This window comes from Podarcis bocagei (genome assembly GCF_964188305.1).
Source record: "Podarcis bocagei genome assembly, chromosome: 6".
NCBI lineage: Eukaryota > Metazoa > Chordata > Lepidosauria > Squamata > Lacertidae > Podarcis > Podarcis bocagei.
The window spans coordinates 69373694-69394703 of NC_138130.1; the positions used below are offsets into that span (position 1 = coordinate 69373694).

Consider the following 21010-nt stretch of genomic DNA (forward strand, 5'->3'; position numbering starts at 1 on the left):
AATTCCAAAATTTGTTAATGACTCCCATTTAATGTAAACTACTAAACACTTACGGGTGCCAGGGTACACAGAAAAAAAAAAAAATTGTTATATTGGATCTCAAGTGGTAAAAAGCAGAGAACCCAGGTATGGCATTTGTGTAATGTGCTATAAGAGTTATTTCCATGCAAAGTAATATTTTGTAATTTATACATAACAGAAATCTGCTATTATAATCTGGATTATATTGGGATTGAATTTTGCTATTTTAGTATAGTCTAGAGCAGCTTTGACGGTGGGCAGAATACAAACTAGGCCTTCTGCAAAACGGTTCCTTCAAAGACTTCTGATCCATTGTTCCCACTGGCAGAAGGAAAAGTAGGCAATTGCTGCCAAGTTCAAGGTGTTGGTATTGACATACAAGTCCCTATACAGCTCAGGACCAGGTTACTTAAGAAACTGCCTTATTTTACCTACAACCAGTAGATCAGAGTTCCTCCTCCAAGTTCAAGGATTTCAGAAGCCTGCTCCACATTAACTCAGAGCAGAGCTCTTAATGTGGCTGCCTGTTCTGTGAAATAGCATTCCTGTTGAGATATGACAGGTGGCCGCTATCTGCACTTACCAGAAATGGCTGAAGCCATTTTTGTTCCAGAAGGCTCTCCCAGCTGGGGCTTTGCCAAGAGGGTCCACTTGTTAGGGTTTTAGTATTGTCTTAACTGTATTTTATGTTTTTGTGTTTTTAACCGCTTTAAATTATTCTGTGTAAACCGCTGAGATTGGTTTAGAAGGCAATTAATAAGTGCAGATTAAGTAATACCTATGGCTCAACAAAAATCTGGATCCAAGTCAATAACCTCAAATGCATGCAAAGGTTAAACACATACTTTGGTGTCCAATACACTAAATGATAGTTTTAGTGTACAAGCATGTTTGTGTGAGATCATAATTCCATCCTTTCCCCGCCGTTTGGCTAGATTTGATTATGGAGGTTTTGAACACTGAAATACGCTTGTTTTATGGATGAGAAGAGATAACTATGTGAACCTGATCAACAAGTTGAAATGCCTAAAATTGTGTTGATAACTCACACACCATCATTCAATGCTTTGAAACATACTACTCCACCCACATAAATGTCTCCAAAATATCTGTGGTTAGCGAAGTCTCTTGACATGTGACCTTTCATGAAATGAAAATTTGCATATTGATTTATTCAAGAAAATATTTGTTTGGATCTTATTTTGAATCTGAATGCTCTGTCTTTACATATACTATGTTATGAATGAGGTTGGTTAAAGCTTCACCTCTCAAGGCACAGTGCGAATTGTCCTTACAGGCATTCAGTTAGCTAAAGAAACAGTGAGTCCTAAAATTTTTACCACAAATTTTGTAAAGAAATACATTTCAATAATCTTTCAGAAAAAGCAACTGTTTCATAAAGATAATTATATCTTCCTATACTGATTACAATATGGGTATATTTGTTTAATTCCCTGCTATTTCACCAAGAATGAAGTTATTTTGCCAAGTGCTTTTATTCCTAGGATTGACAATCTACTTTGAATCTTGTGGGACTCTAGAAAAGTTGGAAATGTATCTTTTTAAAAAATAACAACCAAGTAGCTCATTTTATAGAGGAAACTGGTCTTTCAAGATATCAACTGTACCAACATAATAACTATACTTTGAATAAAAAAATCATTTTATATTCCAGGTCAAGTTCAGATGCCTTTAATATTATATGCATTTACTTTTAAGCCTCAAACTGCATGTATCCAACACTGTACTTAAATAATTTTCACTTCGCCTGCATTCTTTATAGATGTCATCTATGGGTCAGGTATTGGGGGGGGGGGGAGGAAAGTTGGTGCATTTGAAAGAAGTTTAATTACTTGTGTTTTGAAATATTAGATTGAGACATGCTTCCATGTTTTGTATGCCTTAACATTTTTACCAGGATATGGCCATGTTCTGATCTTCTGTTACATTCACGAGTTCTCTTTCCAAAGTACAGTACAATATAAGCCAAATGCCAATGCTAAGAATAATCAACCTCTACAAACAGATGAATTTTTAATTGACTGGGTTTTATGCATACGGACATTTAATAGAATGACTCAAAATAGTCGTTATAATATAGACAGGCTTCCTTTGACTGTGCACATCTGAAAGAGGCATGCACCACTTGTGTTTCTCCCTAGTTCCCACTCAGTATGTTACTGCACTTTGAACTTACTTACACTGGAACTTCATGTAGGACCTTGTGGCTTCTAGATTACTGGTACTTTGGGGGCTTTAACACAGTTTTTCTGGACTCAAATTCTGCAGTTCCTACAGTCACTTAGATCTGACCCAAGTGAGCAAGATCATGATTTTCTTTAGTAACTTCAGACTTCTTTATAATTAAGGCCAACAAGGGAAAGACAACTGATGCAGAATATTGTAGTGCTCCACCACATCACTCTTCACTGAGAAATCTTCTCACAACATTTGATCAGGCACCTGTGAACAAATATTACATCATTATGTTTACAGTACACACAATATAGTATTCTCTATTCTTGTATTATACTGGAATTCAGCTACTTAACAAGTACGGAATACTGTCTTCAAAAAATCACTCATACTAACTTGCTTGCCTATATTATATTCTAAATCTGACAGCTTATATTCAATTGTTTCTTGCATCTATCTACCCTAACATTTTGGATTCATTTCTCCTTAAATGTACTGCACTCATTTTCAATATTTGTCAACTATATTTTCAACTATACATGGACCTAGTATTTCAAAACTTACTTTCATCATCTGAATCGAATCCAAAGAGTGTCCGACATTTCTTTTGTGCAAGGTGAAGCTCAAGTGCTTCTGAGTTACAGTAGGTGGTCAGGCATTTGCTGCATCTTAACCTTTCCAATTTGCTACTACTTTTATCTTGTTCTGAATGGGTATCTACTTTCTCAGTCAAAGTTTTTCTACGTTTTGGCATGCTAATGTATCGCTCATCCAGGTAACTTGGTGGCAATGGTCTAACAAAAGGCTTTGTTAAAATTAAGCCATATGAAGTATTTTCTGTTATCAGATTTGGTTTGGAAGGCAACTGAGCAACACTGTTTGGTGGTGTATCAGGAGAGTTCTGTAAAACAGGCAGAACGGATCCATTTTCTGTCCTTGTTTTATCAATCACACTTTCTGAATCAGTATCTAGGGATGCTGAAGAAGTCTGTTCCAGTTCACCATACCCATTGACTAGTTGGTCAGTAACATTACAGTTCTCCGAATTTGGCTCTACCGCAGGTATCTTTTGGTCTATCAAGTTCACCACTGTAGCAGTACCTTCACATGCATTTTCATTCCCATTCGGAATTACACTATTAATTTTCTTCTCACTCTGAATGTAAGTCTTTGGTTCTGTAGAATCTTTCCTCGCTTTCCATGTTGGAACTGGCAAGTCTATTACAGTTTCCTTTTTACTATTACTACTTTCTTTTTCCTGGATGCTACACTGGGATTCCAAAGTAGTATCTGAAAAAATGTTTTCATCAGCTTCTTCCGAAGGACCAGTTTTGTTGGAATAATGCTGAGCTTCATGCTCATACAGCAACGAAAGATCTTCATAAAGTTTACCGCACTGTGCAAAGTTACACTGAGCTTTAAACTCACTGTGGCTTTTTATATGCTCCGCAAGTTCTGTGGATAGCTTAAATCTCTGATTACAGTTAAAGTGTAAACAAAAATAAACATTTGGATAAACATGCTGCTTTAGATGATCAATAAAATGTTGAGAATCAAAAAACTTTCTCTGACAGAAGCGACATTTTCCTTTATTAGACTTCATTATGTGTTCTTGCACCTTCAGATCAGAGGGGTGAGCTTTCCGGGCATGTTTATTCAGAAATCTTATCTTTTTAAAGACTCTAATACAGCCATTAGCAGGACACTTGAAGTTACCTGCTTGGTCCATAATGTCAAAGTCATTCTGAGGGCATAACACCCCATTTACTTTATGAAGTACAGGCAACTCTTTATTTAGGTTGCTATCACTTTCTGGAAATCCTCCCATGGTTTCTGGTTCAGGAGTATTATTTGAACAGCTATCACAACTACCATTTCCGATAATGGTATCCTGGCAACTATCATGATTTTCAGTTATATCAAATAGGAGTTCAGAATTCTGCATCTCCTGATTTGTATCCGGTATGATGACAACCTCTACTTTGCTGTCTTTGCAGCTTTCCGACTTCCCATTTTCAGTTGTGACACCTGTATCGGCACAGTTTATTTCATTTACGTTAGGGGTTTCCTGATCATGACAAGTAACAGCAAGGTGACGCCTTGTCATTTTCTTGATGTGATTCTTTAAGTGCTTGAGCATTACTCCTTTTTGCCTGAATTTCCTGCGACACATTACACAGGAAAAGCTGCCTTTTTTCTGATGAGCTTGTGCATGCCTCACAATGTGACCACCAAGAAATTCCCTGTTACATAACACACAACGGTGCCTTGGTACATTGTGATCGACTTTAGATGAACTGAGAGTTATATGGTTTTTCTTGGAATTATCATGTGCTCCAGAAGGGCTATCATGCTCTAGTTCTGTATTGTTTACATCAGCTATACAGGCTTGATCACCACGCAATCCTCGACGTGTCTTTGAAACATGTGCGGAAGAATGCCCTGGCGTACTTTTATTCAAATCAACTGATGCTTTCTCTTTTAGCAGTGCTAAACAGTTCTGCTTGATCATCAAGAAATTCCAGAACTCGGGATCAAAGAACAACCCCTTTTTCAAAATTGGAAGCAGCTCAAATCGCACACGATTCTGAACAGAACTGGTTTGATCATTGTACTCTTCATCCGCACATTTATACAGATGTTCAACTGTGCTATATGATTCCAAGGTGCGCTCAAGGAAAAAGACAGAAAGAGCACATATTCTGACAATCTCCAAGTCATTTGGCAAAAAGTGAGCAATGGTTTTATATATCAGACACTTCATTTTGGGATCATCACGGAGATCCAACTGGAGAGCACTTCCACATATCTCAACACAAATCTGCAGGCCTTCTTTGCCAACCTATGAAAAAGAAATGAGACAATATAACTTACCAATGTTTTCAAAACCCAGAACACAAAGACAATCCAATTTACTGGGATCCTTCTACATCTCATAATATTCTACAGCTATTTACAGATTATAATATACTGAATGGAGCAGGCATGAACATCCCTACCAAATATGTTGTTTAAAAAAAGTTTCTGTTTAGACCCAAAGTATTATTTTTGCCATGTTACGTTCTTAATCAACAGTTATTGTTTTCTATTACACCTTGACTATTATACCAAGCCTTCAATTGGAGTATTACATCAGGGGAAGGGCCAATGAAGTTGTCTTCCTTGATATGAGCTAGACTGATGGCCTGAGGCTACAGCAGCCTCCTATATACTAGCACAACTGTTACAGATTTATAAAGGAGACCTCTGAAAGCACCAAGTTGCACCTCTGGATGTTAGAAGGAAGTCATACTTCTGGTTGTACTTTCATGGTGATGTAAAAGTGAGGAAAAGACATATTTCCCTTATGGTGCAACACACAATCTTCAGATGCACATATAATGTATGAATCTTACTGAAGTATGTCTACATTATAGTGCAATGAAATGAGTAATAAAGTTATTGAATTAATACTTGATGGCATAAGTAACAATGGCAATATAGACAAGTAATACTGGGAAGATTATTATTTTTTAAATGCATTTTTCTCGAATAAATTTACAGAATGCAAAAAACTAACAAGCTGATGCAATAAAATCAATCTTCAAAGTTTCTGTTTAAACACCACTTGATCTTATGTCCCTATACAGACAAAGAACTGCAAGTTTCACTAGTGGCACTGTGTACATTTCTGCTGCAAACTAAACCATGATTTCACAGTATGTTTTGGATCTTAACCAGGATTAAAATAGTGGTTAGCATTAATTATGATTAAGAGTTATGTCTGCAATGCTCCTATCTCAGCATCTATAAACAATTTCCTGACATTTAAACTAAAAGTTCTATTATGCAACTGTACTCTGTGTACAATAATTATTCATAGCAGTGGTGGAATCTAGTATTTTTTTAAAAAAAAGAAGTTTGCAAGAAACAATAACTTACTTCATCCCTAATAACTTTCATGAAAGGGAATATAACTCTTATGTTTGTAGCTATCCTTAGGAGGTGGTAGCATTGCTCTACAAATACTTGTTTTGATGGATTAGATTTAAGCTGCAGTTTACTCCAAATGAAGATCAGCTCCCTATAAAACAGAAAGTGGTTTGTTAGCATGAAGCTCAAACAGCAATTCTGTAAGTGAAATATTTATAGAAGAGTAATCATGCTACTAAGAACACAGTAATTTACATATAACTAAGGATTATAAACACACACACACACACACAGAGAGAGAGAGAGAGAGAGAGAGAATATGCAGTATATCCCATGCTGTAAGGGTATCTTCAATAGCAATTCAGAAAAGTGAAACCTTGACTATGTATTAGTTACAACTATAAGTTATACTTCTACTAGCCTTTAGTAGAATATTATGAGAGATAAAGTATTTACCATATGCAATACATCTCTCCCTTTTTGAGCTGTGGAATAAGGAATGATTCACAAAGGTACAAGGCTAAAGCAGTCTTCCCTTCCTTTGCAATGTTGCAGATGATTTCAGTGCCATTCTTGCAATCAGTCCTCAGCAAGTGCTATACAATCAAAATGAGATCCATTTGAGTAAGTCTAGTAACATTAATGCTCACCATTTAACAGTAATTGGAATCCTCAAACTGCTGCTACTAGAGCGACTGCTGTCAAATATGAATGCCAATTTTATTTTGGGTTAGGATTGGGAGTGTTGCCTAGATTTTTATTTTAGAATGGAAGTATATTAAGAAAGTTTTTATGCAACATATATTTGACCCTTGTAAGCAGCTAGTTTGGCAATTTGATTTCAGTAAAATGCATCCCAAAAACACTCAGTAACAATGTTAAAAGGGATAAAAAAATAAGTTCATAATATTAACACACACAGAAACTTGTGATGGAAGTTTAGCAGTAAACTATAACTTGCTGTAAATTGATGTATTTTTATTCAACTCTGTGTAAAACTATTGATTGTAACAGAGTAAAAATTGCTACCTTATTAGTTTTGTAGCAGAGTAATTGAGAAAGATAGTATCAAGTATTATTTTAATTCCAGAAAAAAATGACTAATGTATGCATGCCATCTGTGTATAAGATGACTATTTAGAGAATTGGAGACCATGTTTTAGAGTCATCACTGCCTGTGACATACATTTTTTTCTGCATCAACACTGTTTCTGAACAAGGTCTAAACCACTGAGACTCTTGGGATTGCCAATCGGAAGGTTGGCGGTTTGAATCCGTGCGAGGGGTGAACTCCTGTTGTTCTGTCCCAGCTTCTGCCAACCTAGCAGTTCAAAAACATAGCAGTACAAGTAGATAGATAGGTACTATTGTGGTGGGAAGGTAAATGGAATTTCCATGCACTCTGGCACTTGTCATGGTGTCCCGTTGCACCAGAAGGAGTTTAGTCATGCTGGCCACATAACCCGGAAAGTCTGCAGACAAACGCTGGCTTCCTCAGCCCAAAATGAGATGAGGGCTGCACCCCATAGTTGCATTTGACTGGACTTAACCATCCAGGGGTCCTTTAACCTTACATACAGCATTTCAATAACTCGCAAGCAAAAGAAGACATTAGCTTTCAGCAGCATGGTTGTCAGTGTTGCAGGAAATTTAGTGCCACTGCTATGGGATTCTACTGAGAAGACTAACAATTAATACTGTTCCAGCCTAAAATGTTTTAAAAATGTTTTATGTTTTAAATAACATTAATTAACACTATAAACCATTAAAATGCAATGCATTTTCTCTCACTCCCCCCCCCACGCCACGAGAAAACATGGATCTCATCAGGAACTGCTTGCAATTTGGTCCCATCAATTTCACCTCTCCATTTACTTCTATATGGCCCCCATCACACCAACTATGGACATCCAGTTCTGGAGTAGGGGTAGTGCAATGCTAGCATTAGGATGGAAACAGCTTCTATTGCTCTTCAGAAATTATCTTCTGTGCAAAGTTTGATATTTAGTGCAGGAATTTGATTTTAAAACATCCTTGTTTTACCATTTGTCTACTTTGCTGTAATAGGAATTTTACAATTATCATCAAAACATTAAGCTATATTGTTAAGCACAAAAATGTGTTGAACAGTACCTCCTGAAAAAGCTGGTCTTCCAGTGGTGACATATAAAGACACGTGAAAAATGCTTGATGGAAGTAAAGGTCTTTACTAATATCTGGATGATTCATGCAAGATTTGATTAGAGCCATTGCCTCTGGGATGCGTTCGCAGGCAATAAGGTATCTGGCACGCAATTCAAAGAACAGTGGGTTTTCAGAGCTTAAATATTTGTTAACTGGTAAAAACAAATGAAAAAAACAGTTAGATTACAAAAATCTTAAATTGAAACATAGGTTAAACAAAAAGTTCTATTTTACAAAGATGTAAGGTAAGAGCTTCTGTTAAAGTTAACAAATTATGCTAGGTCAACCTCCCAACAAATTGCTTTGGGTATTTCTGAATTGCATATGCTGTTGTGTAAATCTGGTTATATTATACTGTATTTTTACCTGTACTTTATGTTCTAAGTATGCTGGAAGCCTTTTTTTCCATAACAAACTAACAAATTTAATTAAAAAAAAAATTGGTAAAATATCTAGATTAATAATAGAATGAGGTCAGTTAGGTGTCAGCTACTTTAGAAATCAGTATAAAAATTCTTACATTAACAGGAAATAGCATATCACCTCCACTTCCACATGCCTCTTTTATATTAACTCAGCCCCAGTGACTGTTTAATGACAACTGTAAGCCTTTTACTGCAATATTCTTCATTACAATTGCATTTCAAACTCCTATACAAGCAAATGTTTCACAATTGACTGAGGGGAAGATTTGTATAGACAATTGGGGGAAATGCATGGAGTTGTTCTTTGAACTCTTTGCTCATCAGGAGCAATACACAGAAATTGAAAGCTCCACATGTATAAGCGGCCAATAGGGCAAGACTAGTGTGCTCATATTAAGAATAACACAGGCCATTTATTCCACCCGTGTCTTTTAATTTCCATGGCAATTCATTTTATTCTGTTATGTGATTTTATGGGGTGTTCTTTTTTCTTTCTTTTCCATAACTGTCAGCTGCCCTGGGAATAATGATACAGCAGGAAGGAAGGAAGAGAAATTCCGTTTTGGGGGGGGAAATTAATCAACTTATAAATGTCAATTCTACCCCGCTATCCCCAGTATAAAAAGAGTGACAGACAACCTCCAATTGAAGTTACATAAAATTATAAGCAGATATCATGATTTAGGACATTTCTCTGTGGTACTATTTTGGTCTATTTATGGAAAAAAGCTTAGTACCCAACTCCTGAGAAACTGGCTTTGCTTTAAGGACAGCTTGTAATATAGGATCTTCCCAAGGCCCTCCATCTCTGATAATTCGAGTCACCAACTCCAAATTAACGCTTCCGTATCTGCTCAAGAGGTTCTGACATTCCTAAAATAGATACAAATATTTCTTTAATACATCAAGTGGACTGAGCTTTGTTTGTCTTTTCATAAATAAATTGCATAATTTAATATAATTCCATATACACACAGGGTAAAATACATTCAAAGCATTAATTCTCATTTAGCTTATGTCACGAGTTAAGGGGAACCTTTTCTGTTGTTTACATTTGTATTTTCAAAGTTTAAAATAAAATTTTGAAAAATGAAGATAACAGCGATATCTTGACTAGGTGGGAGGGAAGTCAGAGTGCTGGCCAGTAATGCGTTCAGGTTACCCTTCTCAATGCACCTTGACTAGCTCTTTCAAGCTTTCCTTCCCCAACACCCCCAGCAGCACACAAATATATCACAGAGACTTCTGCAACATTCTCTCAATGCGTCACAAGGTGAAGGCTGAGATGGCAGTGGCAATGCTGGGAGGCAAGCCCAAAGTGCTCAGTGTTCTTGGTGAGTGAAAAGGCTACAAGAAAGACATCAGACAATGGTATTGGCCTGGCAAAAAGCTGTGTGACTCTCAGGCTTATTTCCAATTGACAGCTCCCTGTAAGCACCTTGTCATTTAGCACTAAAAAACTGTTTTCTACTGTACTTTCCCAGTGTGCATGTGAGGACACGACACTGTAACTGTGGGATCCAAAGTCACAGGCTGAAAAAAGTTGGCCATCCTTGTCCTAGGGAAATTTAGCATAAAAAGCTAATCTTACTGATCATAGCATAAAATATTTACCAGTGATCGCATTTCTCAATTTTAAGATTTTTCAAAGCAGGAGGCTACTTTTTGCTTACTGAGTCTCTGTCACATACTCTGAAAACTGTAATAATAGCCTTTCCTCAAACATATGAACAATAAATTACCTGGATTGAGCCCAGCATATCTTTTAAAGGATCTTCATAGAATTCATCCTTTCCAAAGAACAGCAGCAATTCAAAAAAACTCCTAAAAATCAAAGCAATTAGGAATCAAAATCGAGGCAAAAAATGAAGACATATTTAGTTCACAAGTTTTAAGTGAAGAATTTTAAACTAAGCACCAATGTGACACTAGCCCCTGTGGGCTTTATATCAACTAGCACCCTGAATTGCATCAGAACACATAAGGAAGCCACTGAATATACTAGAGCATATGTTCTCACTTATGTATCATGAAGATGAAACTTGTGTGACTGAGATAGGAAGGGACTGGGAACCTGTGGCTGTCCAGAAGCTCCTGAATTCCAACTTCTGCCAGCAAGCATGTTCAATGGTTGGGGATGACAATAATTGTAGTTCAGCAGCATCTGGACGGCAACAGAATCCCCATTTCTGCTATGAAGTCAGCATTAATTCTGACTATCCCTTCCCTCGTATTGCACATGGCTTGCCAGTCAGTATTAATTCAGTCCTATCAGTATTCAACTTCATAATGGCTACGCAGTGGGCAATCCTCAAGACTGCGGAACCTAAGAGGAGAGAGAGCCAGTCAACTCCAGCTTCCTGGATAATCTAGCCTAATGACCCCAAATGCATGTGGTATTATAAGAAGCAACTCTTATAGGAATTTGCAAGGGAAGTTCCAAACATGTTTCACTATCCATTCTGGCCTTCCTGCCAAAAATACAAGTAACTTCTTGAACAATTTTACAAGCCTCTGCTAAGGCATTCGTGACACCAAAAATAACTCAAACAAAAGTGCAGATTATTTTAGTCCACAGGCAAAATTTAAAGGCATAAATGAACACATCTGGAAGCCAAAATTCTTCCTCAAAACCAGGCACAGGCAAACTCAGCCCTCCAGATGTTTTGGAACTATAACTCCCATCATCCCTAGCTAACAGGACCAGTGGTCAAGGATGATGGGAATTGTAGTCCCAAAACATCTGGAGGGCTGAGTTTGCCTATGCCTGCTCAAAACCTTCAAGCTGGAGATTTCCGTTTAAATGCCAGGGTTATCTCCACCCCTATACTGCTTCAAAATTGGGAGGAAGGCTGGCAGCTTGCTACATTCTTCAGAGAGCAGTGTCATACTTGCTGTGGTGAACAAAAGTACTGAAGCACCACTGTAAAAATACGGAAATCTAGCTAAGGTATAGAACACTTAGAGAACCTACATCAATATTGACCAACTACAGATTTAAGCTTTTTAATGTGCAGTGCCTAAGGAAGAGACAGGTGATTCCAGCCAGCAACTAGCCAAGTGTCTACTAGTCTTCACCAGCCAAGGAAAACCCCTCCCACACCCAGTACATACTCTGCACTGGCAGTTGATACTGGCTGATATGTATCAAAAAGAGACAAGATTGAGCTTTCAGTATTTCAAAACAGAGACTGTACAGGAACTTGTGACTCACAAGTCAAACTGAACACAACTATTATTTACAGAGGTGGCAGACGTGAGGAGACAGGGGATTAAAAATAAAAAGTATTTCAATCTGATCACAGATTATTTTGATCATCATTTTAAAAAAACGCTCAAAGCAGGTTTATCAAGCGCTTGAGCTGGTTTCCATAAGCTGGTTTAAAAATAAGCAAACATCCTAATATGGCATATTAACAATTAAGTTTCTTTTAAAAATAGTAATAACATCATCCCATCTAAAACTAGCTTTTCTATGAAATGTTCAGCTCTGTTTCACATCTTAAATTCACAAGGGTAAATCCCCCCCAAAAAATCTATCATAGAGCTAGATTAATTAACATGTGGAAAATGAGAACTATCATCGAACAATATATATAGGCCAATCCCAGCCTTACATGTGAACACACAGGAGGATATTGTTAGTTACAAACTGAAACTTGTGAAATGGTTATGACAGCAACCATTGATTTTTGCATGGGGGGGGATGAGAGATTAATTTTCTTCACAACACTTAACTCAGAAAATACACAGAGTTGTCATTGACTATGCGTTTCTCAAGTGATGAATTATCCAGAAAATTAGGACAGAAATAGGAGAAACAAATATTTTGCTTTGACATGTTCTGCTGAAGTTGTTCTGTTTCTATTTTCCCAGGCATTTTTATTAACCAGTTGTACAGGTTTGCAGAGGCCTCAAACTATTCTTTATGGTTTCATTCAGATATAGTTTAGCACTTTTGCTTGTTCACAACATTGGAATCTTACAGGATGAAGAGTGAAATAATAATACTTACAAGGCTAAGCTACTCAGCACATACTGCACGTGCTCACAATCAGTTGGGAATGATACACAAGCAGATGTGAAACAACAGAGCGCTGTCTGAAGCACTTGAAGCTGTGGCAGAGGAACCTGCCATCTTCCAGCATAGTCTTCCACAACCTATTGGCAGGGGAAAAGGGAAAAAAAAGAGTACAAATTAAATATGGTCAAAATTAGAACAAAGAGGATTCCTAACAAGTTGCAAAGCCATGGGGATCTCTTTTGTAATACAGTGGTACCTCAGGTTACATACGCTTCAGGTTACATACGCTTCAGGTTACAGACTCCGCTAACCCAGAAATAGTACCTCAGGTTAAGAACTTTGCTTCAAGATGAGAACAGAAATGGGGCTCCGGCGGCGCGGCGGCAGTGGGAGGCCCCATTAGCTAAAGTGGTGCTTCAGGTTAAGAACAGTTTCAGGTTAAGAACAGACCTCCAGAACGAATTAAGTACGTAACCAGAGGTACCACTGTATTTGGCAAATGGGCAGTCCACTGTCAGGGTGAATAAAATTGCTACCAAAAATTACAACAATTTGAGACAGGACAGGAACTCTGATAAACAAGAACTAGATCTGGATGAAACTGAGGACTGCTAACACAGGCACAATATAAACAAGTGTGCCTACATACACAGAAAAACTACTGGGGCTAGGGGCCCAACAACTATTTGTCCTGACTTTTTTTACTTTTGGAATGTTTCATTACCCACTCAGTGATGGGCTGGAATTCTTTCACCAAATAGAATTACTGTATTTATTGTTTAAATATGTATTTGATATATACACACCACCTCATTGCATCCATCCTCTCCATAACATTCAGAAAGAGCTAACAAGCAAGATATAGCAAAGAAATAGAAAATAAAGGGTAGTCTGAAGAGAAAACAAAGCAAAAGAAGGAAAAAAGAGTGAGAGGTAGACCACCACCAACCTAATGGATATGCGTGGGCTTCAATGCTGATCAAATATCATATTAACAAATTATCTTTTGAAAAACTGCACTTAGAAATCTCATTTTACCTGTCAGCACCAATAAGGCCAAGTCTTAGGAAGGAATGCTTATTTGGGGCTCTTTGTTTTGAGCAAGCTGATGTGTGCTCTTGCCAGGGAGAGGGAACAAAGGTGCTTGCAGGCATTTAGTAACAAGCAGTTCTTCCACACATCCTCCAACAAGACGGATGGACTAATAAAGACAGGAGGGGTGGTTGGAGGGGGGATGAGAATGAATACTTGAAGGGAGGGCAGTGGGGTGGCCTGCTAGAGATCATCAACATGAAGTGACCATTGCATAAGGCAACTCCTCCCATTCAGTTTTTACCGCTTTGAATATTTTGCTACCAAGTCTTGTGATGAGGAGGGTATTCAGCATCAAGTATGTATTGCAGAAGCTGCACGACTTGTTCAAATAATATTTAAAGCAGTATTTAAATGAATATGTTGAGTGTGCCTTGCATTTGTAAACACAATGGAATATGCAACATATTAACTACAGAGGGGACAGAATCTGGGTTTGCATGTAGATTATGAGGTTGAATCAACTGTGTTCATTCATTTATTTTAATAAAAACATTAAATATGCTTGGCGGCATAGAAAAGTTCAGCAGACATTTAAAGATTAAAGTCTGCTGAAACTTTACTGGCATTGCTTTCCATAGGACAGGGCCAATAACATTAAAGGCTTGTTTTCTCGTTGCTGTCAAATGAGCCTTGCCAATCCTGGGGACAACCAATGAAGCTTCACACAGTGAAGAGGTTGATTTATATCCCATTTCCATTGTTTCCCATAGGCTTTTTTGCTGGATAGGATTAAATTGATCCAAATCTCTTAGTAAAAATTAAGCATATATGTTTTTAACATAAATAGATGTCAAGCATGAGATGCATTTTCTCCAGAAACAACAATACTGCAGTAATTTATAATTCTTTTTAACATAGCCATACTAGCTGCAGCAGCTGTAATCCTACTACGTTTCCGAGCACAATTCAAAGTGGTGGTGGTGCTGACCTTTAAAGCCCTAAATGGCATCGGGCCCAGTATACCTGAAGGAGTGTCTCCACCCCCATCATTCAGGCCAGACACTGAGGTCCAACACTGAGGGCCTTCTGGTGGTTCCCTCACTGCAAAAAGCGAAGTTACAGGGAACCAGGCAGAGGGCCTTCTCAGTAGTGGCGGCTGTCCTGTGGAACACCCTCCCATCAGATGTCAAAGAAATTAACAACTACAGTCATACCTCATGTTGCGTCCGCTTCAGGTTACATGTTTTTGTGTTGCGTCCTGCGGCAACCAGGAAGTACCAGAATGGGTTACTTCCGGGTTTCGCCGCTCGCACATGCAAAGAAGCAATAAATAGCGCTGTGCGCGGGCGCAGACGCAGCACTTTGGCTTGCGTCAGTTCCGTGTCACGGATGGGCCTCTGAAACTGATCCCGTCCGTAACACGAGGTTCCACTGTATCCGAGGATTAGAAGACATCTGAAGGCAGCCCTGCTTAGGGAAGTTTTTAATGACTGATGTTTTAAAGTACTTTTAATCTTTTGTTGGAAGCCGCCCAGAGTGGCTGGGGAAACCCAGCCAGATGGGTGGGATATAAATAATAGATCATCATTATTATCATCATCATCATCAATGGGAATGGTTGAAATGACACTTGTTACCCCCACCAATATCACTTAGGAATTCGGATAGAAGAGAGATGATTTCATGATAACAGGTGGCAAACTACCAGGTACAGTGGTACGTCTGGTTACAAAATTAATCTGTTCTGGAGGTCCGTTTGCAAGCCAAAACCGTTCTTAACATGAGACGCACTTTCACTAATGGCACCTCCTCCTGCTGCTGCGCTGCCAGCGTGTGACTTCCGCTTGCATCCTGGGGCAAAGTTCACAACCAGGAGCATCTACTTCCGGGTTAGCGGAAGCATTCATAAGGAGGGTGATACGTAACACAAGGTTCCACTGTATAAGTCAGCTGGCATCAGATACATATATACATAACTTTATTTGTTTGCTGCCTTTCCATAGTTAAAACCATGCTCACGGCGTCTTACAACATAAAAAAATAAAAAGTACACAATCAGATGTAACCATTTCCACATAAATCATAATATGATCTAAAATAAGGTACAAAAAAATATATTAAAAACTGCAGCAACCCCACCCCCAACAAAACCCCTAAACCAGGCATGGCTAAACTTGGCCCTCCAGATGTTTTGGGACAACTCCCATCATCCCTAGCTAACAGGACCAGTAGTCAGGGATGATGAGGACTGTAGTCCCAAAACATCTGGAGGGCCAAGTTTGGCCATGCCTGCCCTAAATAACACCCCAACCCAAGAGTCTGCTTAGTAGCCTCAGGGCCCTGCCCTCCCAGGCTAGGTGGGAAAAGGCCTGCAAGGCAGAGAGCAGGTCTTCTAGGGCTCACAGCCAAGAAGGTCTAGCTGTTAAAGAACTAGCTGTTTTACTTGTAGCACATTATCTAAATATCAGCACCCAAAACCAGCTTACACTTCAACTGCACATCTTGAAGTAGTCCTTTGGTCACAGTGGTTTACCTGCCTGTAAAGAGCTGAAGGCTACCCTGTGACATTTCTAGCATAGTATACTCTTTTAAAAAAGCTTAATGTTTTCTCTTTTATATTTCCTCACTCAGTCTAGAATAGGCTAGATTTACTCTGAGATAAAATTTGCAATTCAAAGTTACTCTATTGCATATACACATAATTATATGCTATGGAGAAAATGTAAAAATACAAGGTATTTTGAACCAACAACTATAAGCAAGAGCAAAGATATTAAAGTTATGCTCTTACAGATTATCAGCCAGTTAAACAATGTATGAAGAAGTAGGAGAAATGTTTACAGCCAAGATGGGGAACGTGTGGGCTTCCAGATGTGGCTGGAATCCAAATCCTACAAACTTGAGCTGGAGTGGCCAATAGGGATGGTAGGATCTGTAGTCCAGCAACATCTGCAGAACTACTTGTTTTATGATTTACAAGTTTAACAATCATGAATGCACCTTTCACTGTGAAAGCAAAGAACACATTGTATCACTATTTAAAAGTCAAGGAACACAGGAAGAAGCCAGTAGCCTGGTCCCATGATAGCTGCAGAGCAGGGGAATCCCCTTCCTCTATGATCAGCATGGGAACACAAGATACTAACTAGCTTTTTATCAGTTATGCTAGTGAAAGACTTTGTTTTTCTCCTCAGACAGCATGGAAACCAAATAAGACTGGCTGAGGGGAAACAAAACTACATGCACACCTTCCTGGTGAGTTATTAAACACAAGGCTATTTAAAATGCCCTTTTAACTCTTGGTCTTCAGAAGTTATGTAAAAGACTCAGCATCTACTGAGAAATGAGACAAACAGTGCAATTCTACCAAATCCCACTGTGTTCAGTAGGACTTGCTTGTTGATAAGTATGCACAGGATTGCAGCCAGAATCTTGTATATGAAAACAGGATAGTATTGCTAAGATGCTGCAAAAATATAGTCAGCTCTAGCCAAAGGGAGTAGTTGATGAAAATAAGAAATCTTGTAAGTAGCAGCTAAGTTCGCTATTCCTATAAAGGCCTACCTCAAATTTCAGAACTCAGAGCTTGCAAGGTAAATGGGCACCTGCCATAAAGTACTTACCATCAAGGAAATAATTTAGTAGAATAATATTAATCAGATTATGTTCATGTAAACTGAAATGCCCAAAGACTAAAAACCAGCTCCAAACTTGGATCCCGACATGTGTTATGCATATCCTCTACCTACAAACATTACTAACTGAACAGGTGTGTTACTCAACATCAAATTGCAAAATCAATGTCAAAGTTAGGAACACCCGTTGCTTACGCATAAGCTAGTTATGACAACTTAATCCTCTAGTCCCATATGATAAGGAATAAGAATTGTAGCCATGAAAAAGCACAGCTTCCTTTAGCTCTGCTTCACTATTGCTTTCTTGTAATAACAATGTCTCCTTCTTCCATTTTAAGGCATCAATTTTGTTAAGGTGGTTTTTTTAATATAAAAAAAAATTGACTGCAAGGTACTGCTTGTCAATACACATATATGACAGTCAGACTCACGCAAATGAATAGCCACACACTTTTCCATATCAAGCACACAGCAATGAATGTGTTATTGGAATTTATTAAAATTGTCATTGTATACCACTACTTTACCCTGAGCATCCAATTGTGGAAATTTATAGTAATAATTCAGTAACTTTGTATATCATTTTAAAACTACTCTACACCAGTCAGGAACATATTCACAGGGTTGTACACAATGAGTGCACAAGCGAGTTTGCAACACTGCCTGGCCGAAGCAGCTAGCAAGGCCTTCCATACCTAAGCCTCCTCACAGCAGAGACAGAGAAAAATGCAGCTTACAAGACAAGACAGATCCTGTATGAGAAAAGAGCCAAGGAAACAGTGACAGTGGAAAGGCACAACACTGCCTGGTTTAAACAGAAAATGGAGGGTATGAAGCCAATAAAAAATAGAAAGGCAGGTTAAGTAGATTTCCATTCCAGCCCTAAACACACTGATTTGGAAGTCTAAATGTTTATCAATGAAGACTGTTTAAAACTGCAAGTTTTACCATGCCAACCAGATTTTTCACCAACTGACACAGCACTGTAAGTGTGGAATAGATGAACTGTCAGTGCATAGAATCTACGTGTTAGAGAGAATGGGGAATGAGAGAGAAACAAAGATTGGGCCATTCACAGGCCTATTAAATCTAGTTTTTAAAAATCAAAAGCTACGAAGAAAGGATTCTTTAAAGGGTATCAGCACACAAGATGTAGCTAGCTAGATATTTGCAAGTTAGTTTCTATCAGCAGTCTTCCTCCAAAGCATAGCATTTTATACACTGGCATTTTTTTCTGTCTGCATGCTATTAGGGAAGGGGAGAGAGAAGCACCTAGCATATAGTCACAGTTGTGAGCTTCTGCCTGTTCTTGTCACTACACCACATTCAAAAGTGCCTAACACAGGTTACAAAGCTATGGTGTTTACAATAATCTACTAGTCAAGCATTTGATATACTATTTATATAAAATGCATGGCCAACGTGAAATCAAAGCTATCTTCTGATTACCTTTGCATTAACAACCCAATATGAACATGTCTAGTCAGAACTAAAACTCAATGAGTTCACTTACATCCAGGTAAGTGGGTAACAGGAGTCCATCCCAAATAATTAAAATACAAAATAAGGATAGCAAAAATGGTATTTTATTTGGCCACCAAGTCAATACATTGTGAATTGCTGTTGCCTTATATACAAGCAACCTACAAAAATGCAAACAATGTAGCAATGACATTTAGCTGTCATTTATCATCTTTAGGCTCTTGAAACTGCTTTAAAAATGTTCCAAACCTGGTAAATGGTTGAACAGCAAGTGTTTCAAAATTAAGCAAATAATTCATTAGAACAATTGACTCCAGGAGGGGAAAAAAACCCTGATTGATTCCAATGAGCATACACACCTGCAAGGAAGTTTCGCTAAATAGAGTGAACTTCACCTCAAGCACGCATTGCACAGGACTGTTAGTGTCATAAGATACCTTGTAGAAATAGCAGCCTAGCGATGTTTCAAATAATACGAACCAAGCAGTTGATTAATAAAACAAGACCACTCAACCAACCATGGTCCTCCTCTTCCCCAGGGAACAAAAGCCTTCAGGGACAGCTACCCCTCCTAACAAACAGCACCAGCAACGCAAACTAGTTTGCCACCAGCCATTTTCCTCGGAGCGCATTTTTTCCCCCGTGGCAAGGAAGGCTTATTATTATTTTTATTATTAAAAGATAGGAAGGACAGGCCAGGAAAGACTTTCCCCGGAGGAGAACAAACCTATCTTTCTCCTCCTGCTCCTTTTTGCCTCACCACTTGCAAACAACTCGCACCCCCTCCGCCAAGCCCTGACCTCACGGGGACCCCCGCGCGCCACCCTGACAACTAACTAACTGCCCGACCGGCGGGCGGAGAGGGCGGGGAGAGAAGCTCTCTCCTCCCCAGCACCCCCACCGCGACAGCGCCAGGAAGGGAAGGGGGGGGGAATGAAAAGGTCAGGCCGAGCTCCACTGTTGACACCCCACACAAATCACTGTTCCCTCTCACAATAAAAGAAGGGAGGGCCAACCACGAGCTCGTGAACCTCGCTATTCCCGAGGGGAGAAACTGACCTGAGGTGAGACTAGAGGAATGGGAGAGAAAATGAAGGAGCTTCCTCCGCGACCGGTCGTCGCCCGTGAGGGGGGGGGGGGAAGAAGCGAACAGGGGGCCCGGAGAACGGCGCCTCGCTTTGGCCGAGAAAGGGGCCCTCAGCGTCGCCCCCTCCGACGGTTGGTCCGCCCCCGCGAAGCGCCTCCAAAAGAACCACCCGCAGGGCACCCGTCGCCGAGCAGCTTTTCCTGCCCGGCCGCCCCTGTCCTTCTGTCCGCCTCCCCAGCCCACCCCCACCCCGCAAGGTGTCAGCCTCCAGGGGGCGGGGCCAGCGCCTCACCTGGCAGAAGCGGTAGCAATAATACTGGCTGCTCAAGGCCGGGGACAAGCCGGTGGGAAGCCGCGGCCCGGCAATGGCCTCGAGTTCCTCGCCGAGCCTCTCTGATTCCTGATCGCTCTCGTCTTCCGCCATGCTGCTCCGGCCGCCCTGCGCGTACCGAGCTCCTCCAGCTCCCCTCCCCTCTGCTCCCGATCCGCCGGATGGCCCGCCCCCTGTCGCGGCGTTCCTCAATTCCGGCACCACCCCCCCAAGGACCGTCCTTACTGGCGAGCTCGCTTGTCAATCAGACGCCACGGGCCCCCGCAACCTCCGACCCTCCGGCCGTTTAATTTCGGCACAGCTCCGGCTTTCCGGCTCCTGATTGGGAAACGCGCCTCCCTATCCGCGGCTGAACTTTCAGACCCACATTTTGATTGGCGGGAGACCCTATCGATCAACCCCCTCCCCCCTCCTAAGCTCCTCCTATGCCCTCGGCGATTGGGCCCGCATTTCATCCTTCAAAGTAAACAATCTCCGCCTCCTCCCTTGTGAGTGGGCCGCGGCATCCCACCCCGACTTCCGCCTCCTCTCCTCAGCGACTGGCGCGAGCCCCTGCCACTCTCCTCGTCGCGAGGTGCAGAGAACGCCGTTCGCTCCTCCCTCCTCTCGCATGGGCTTTCTCCCTTTTCCCGACGCCGTGATTGGCGGCGGTGTTGCTAGGGGGGGTAAGTCCCGCCC

At 40.0% G+C, this 21010-nt stretch overlaps 1 protein-coding gene across 5 annotated transcripts; it reads right to left on the reverse strand.

Moving 5' to 3' along the window:
- Positions 1 to 1850: 1850 nt before the first annotated feature.
- ZNF654 (zinc finger protein 654) lies at positions 1851 to 20986 on the reverse strand (the record flags this gene model as incomplete). Of its 5 annotated transcripts, none has more annotated exons than XM_081198940.1 (9): positions 20558 to 20986; positions 12754 to 12899; positions 10481 to 10562; positions 9476 to 9611; positions 8263 to 8465; positions 6586 to 6725; positions 6139 to 6280; positions 2782 to 5059; positions 1851 to 2484 (listed from the first exon to the last, which is right to left on the reverse strand). In XM_081198940.1, the coding sequence occupies exons 3-9, from the start codon at positions 10496 to 10498 to the stop codon at positions 2477 to 2479; spliced, it is 2925 nt and encodes a 974-aa protein (XP_081055066.1). In that variant the 5' UTR covers positions 10499 to 10562; positions 12754 to 12899; positions 20558 to 20986. The 5 variants fall into 5 exon arrangements, with proteins under 5 accessions (XP_081055066.1, XP_081055065.1, XP_081055068.1 ...); XM_081198939.1 differs by lacking the exon at positions 20558 to 20986 and adding an exon at positions 20294 to 20489; XM_081198942.1 differs by lacking the exon at positions 20558 to 20986 and adding an exon at positions 19974 to 20107.
- Between the last annotated feature and the right edge of the window lie 24 nt (positions 20987 to 21010).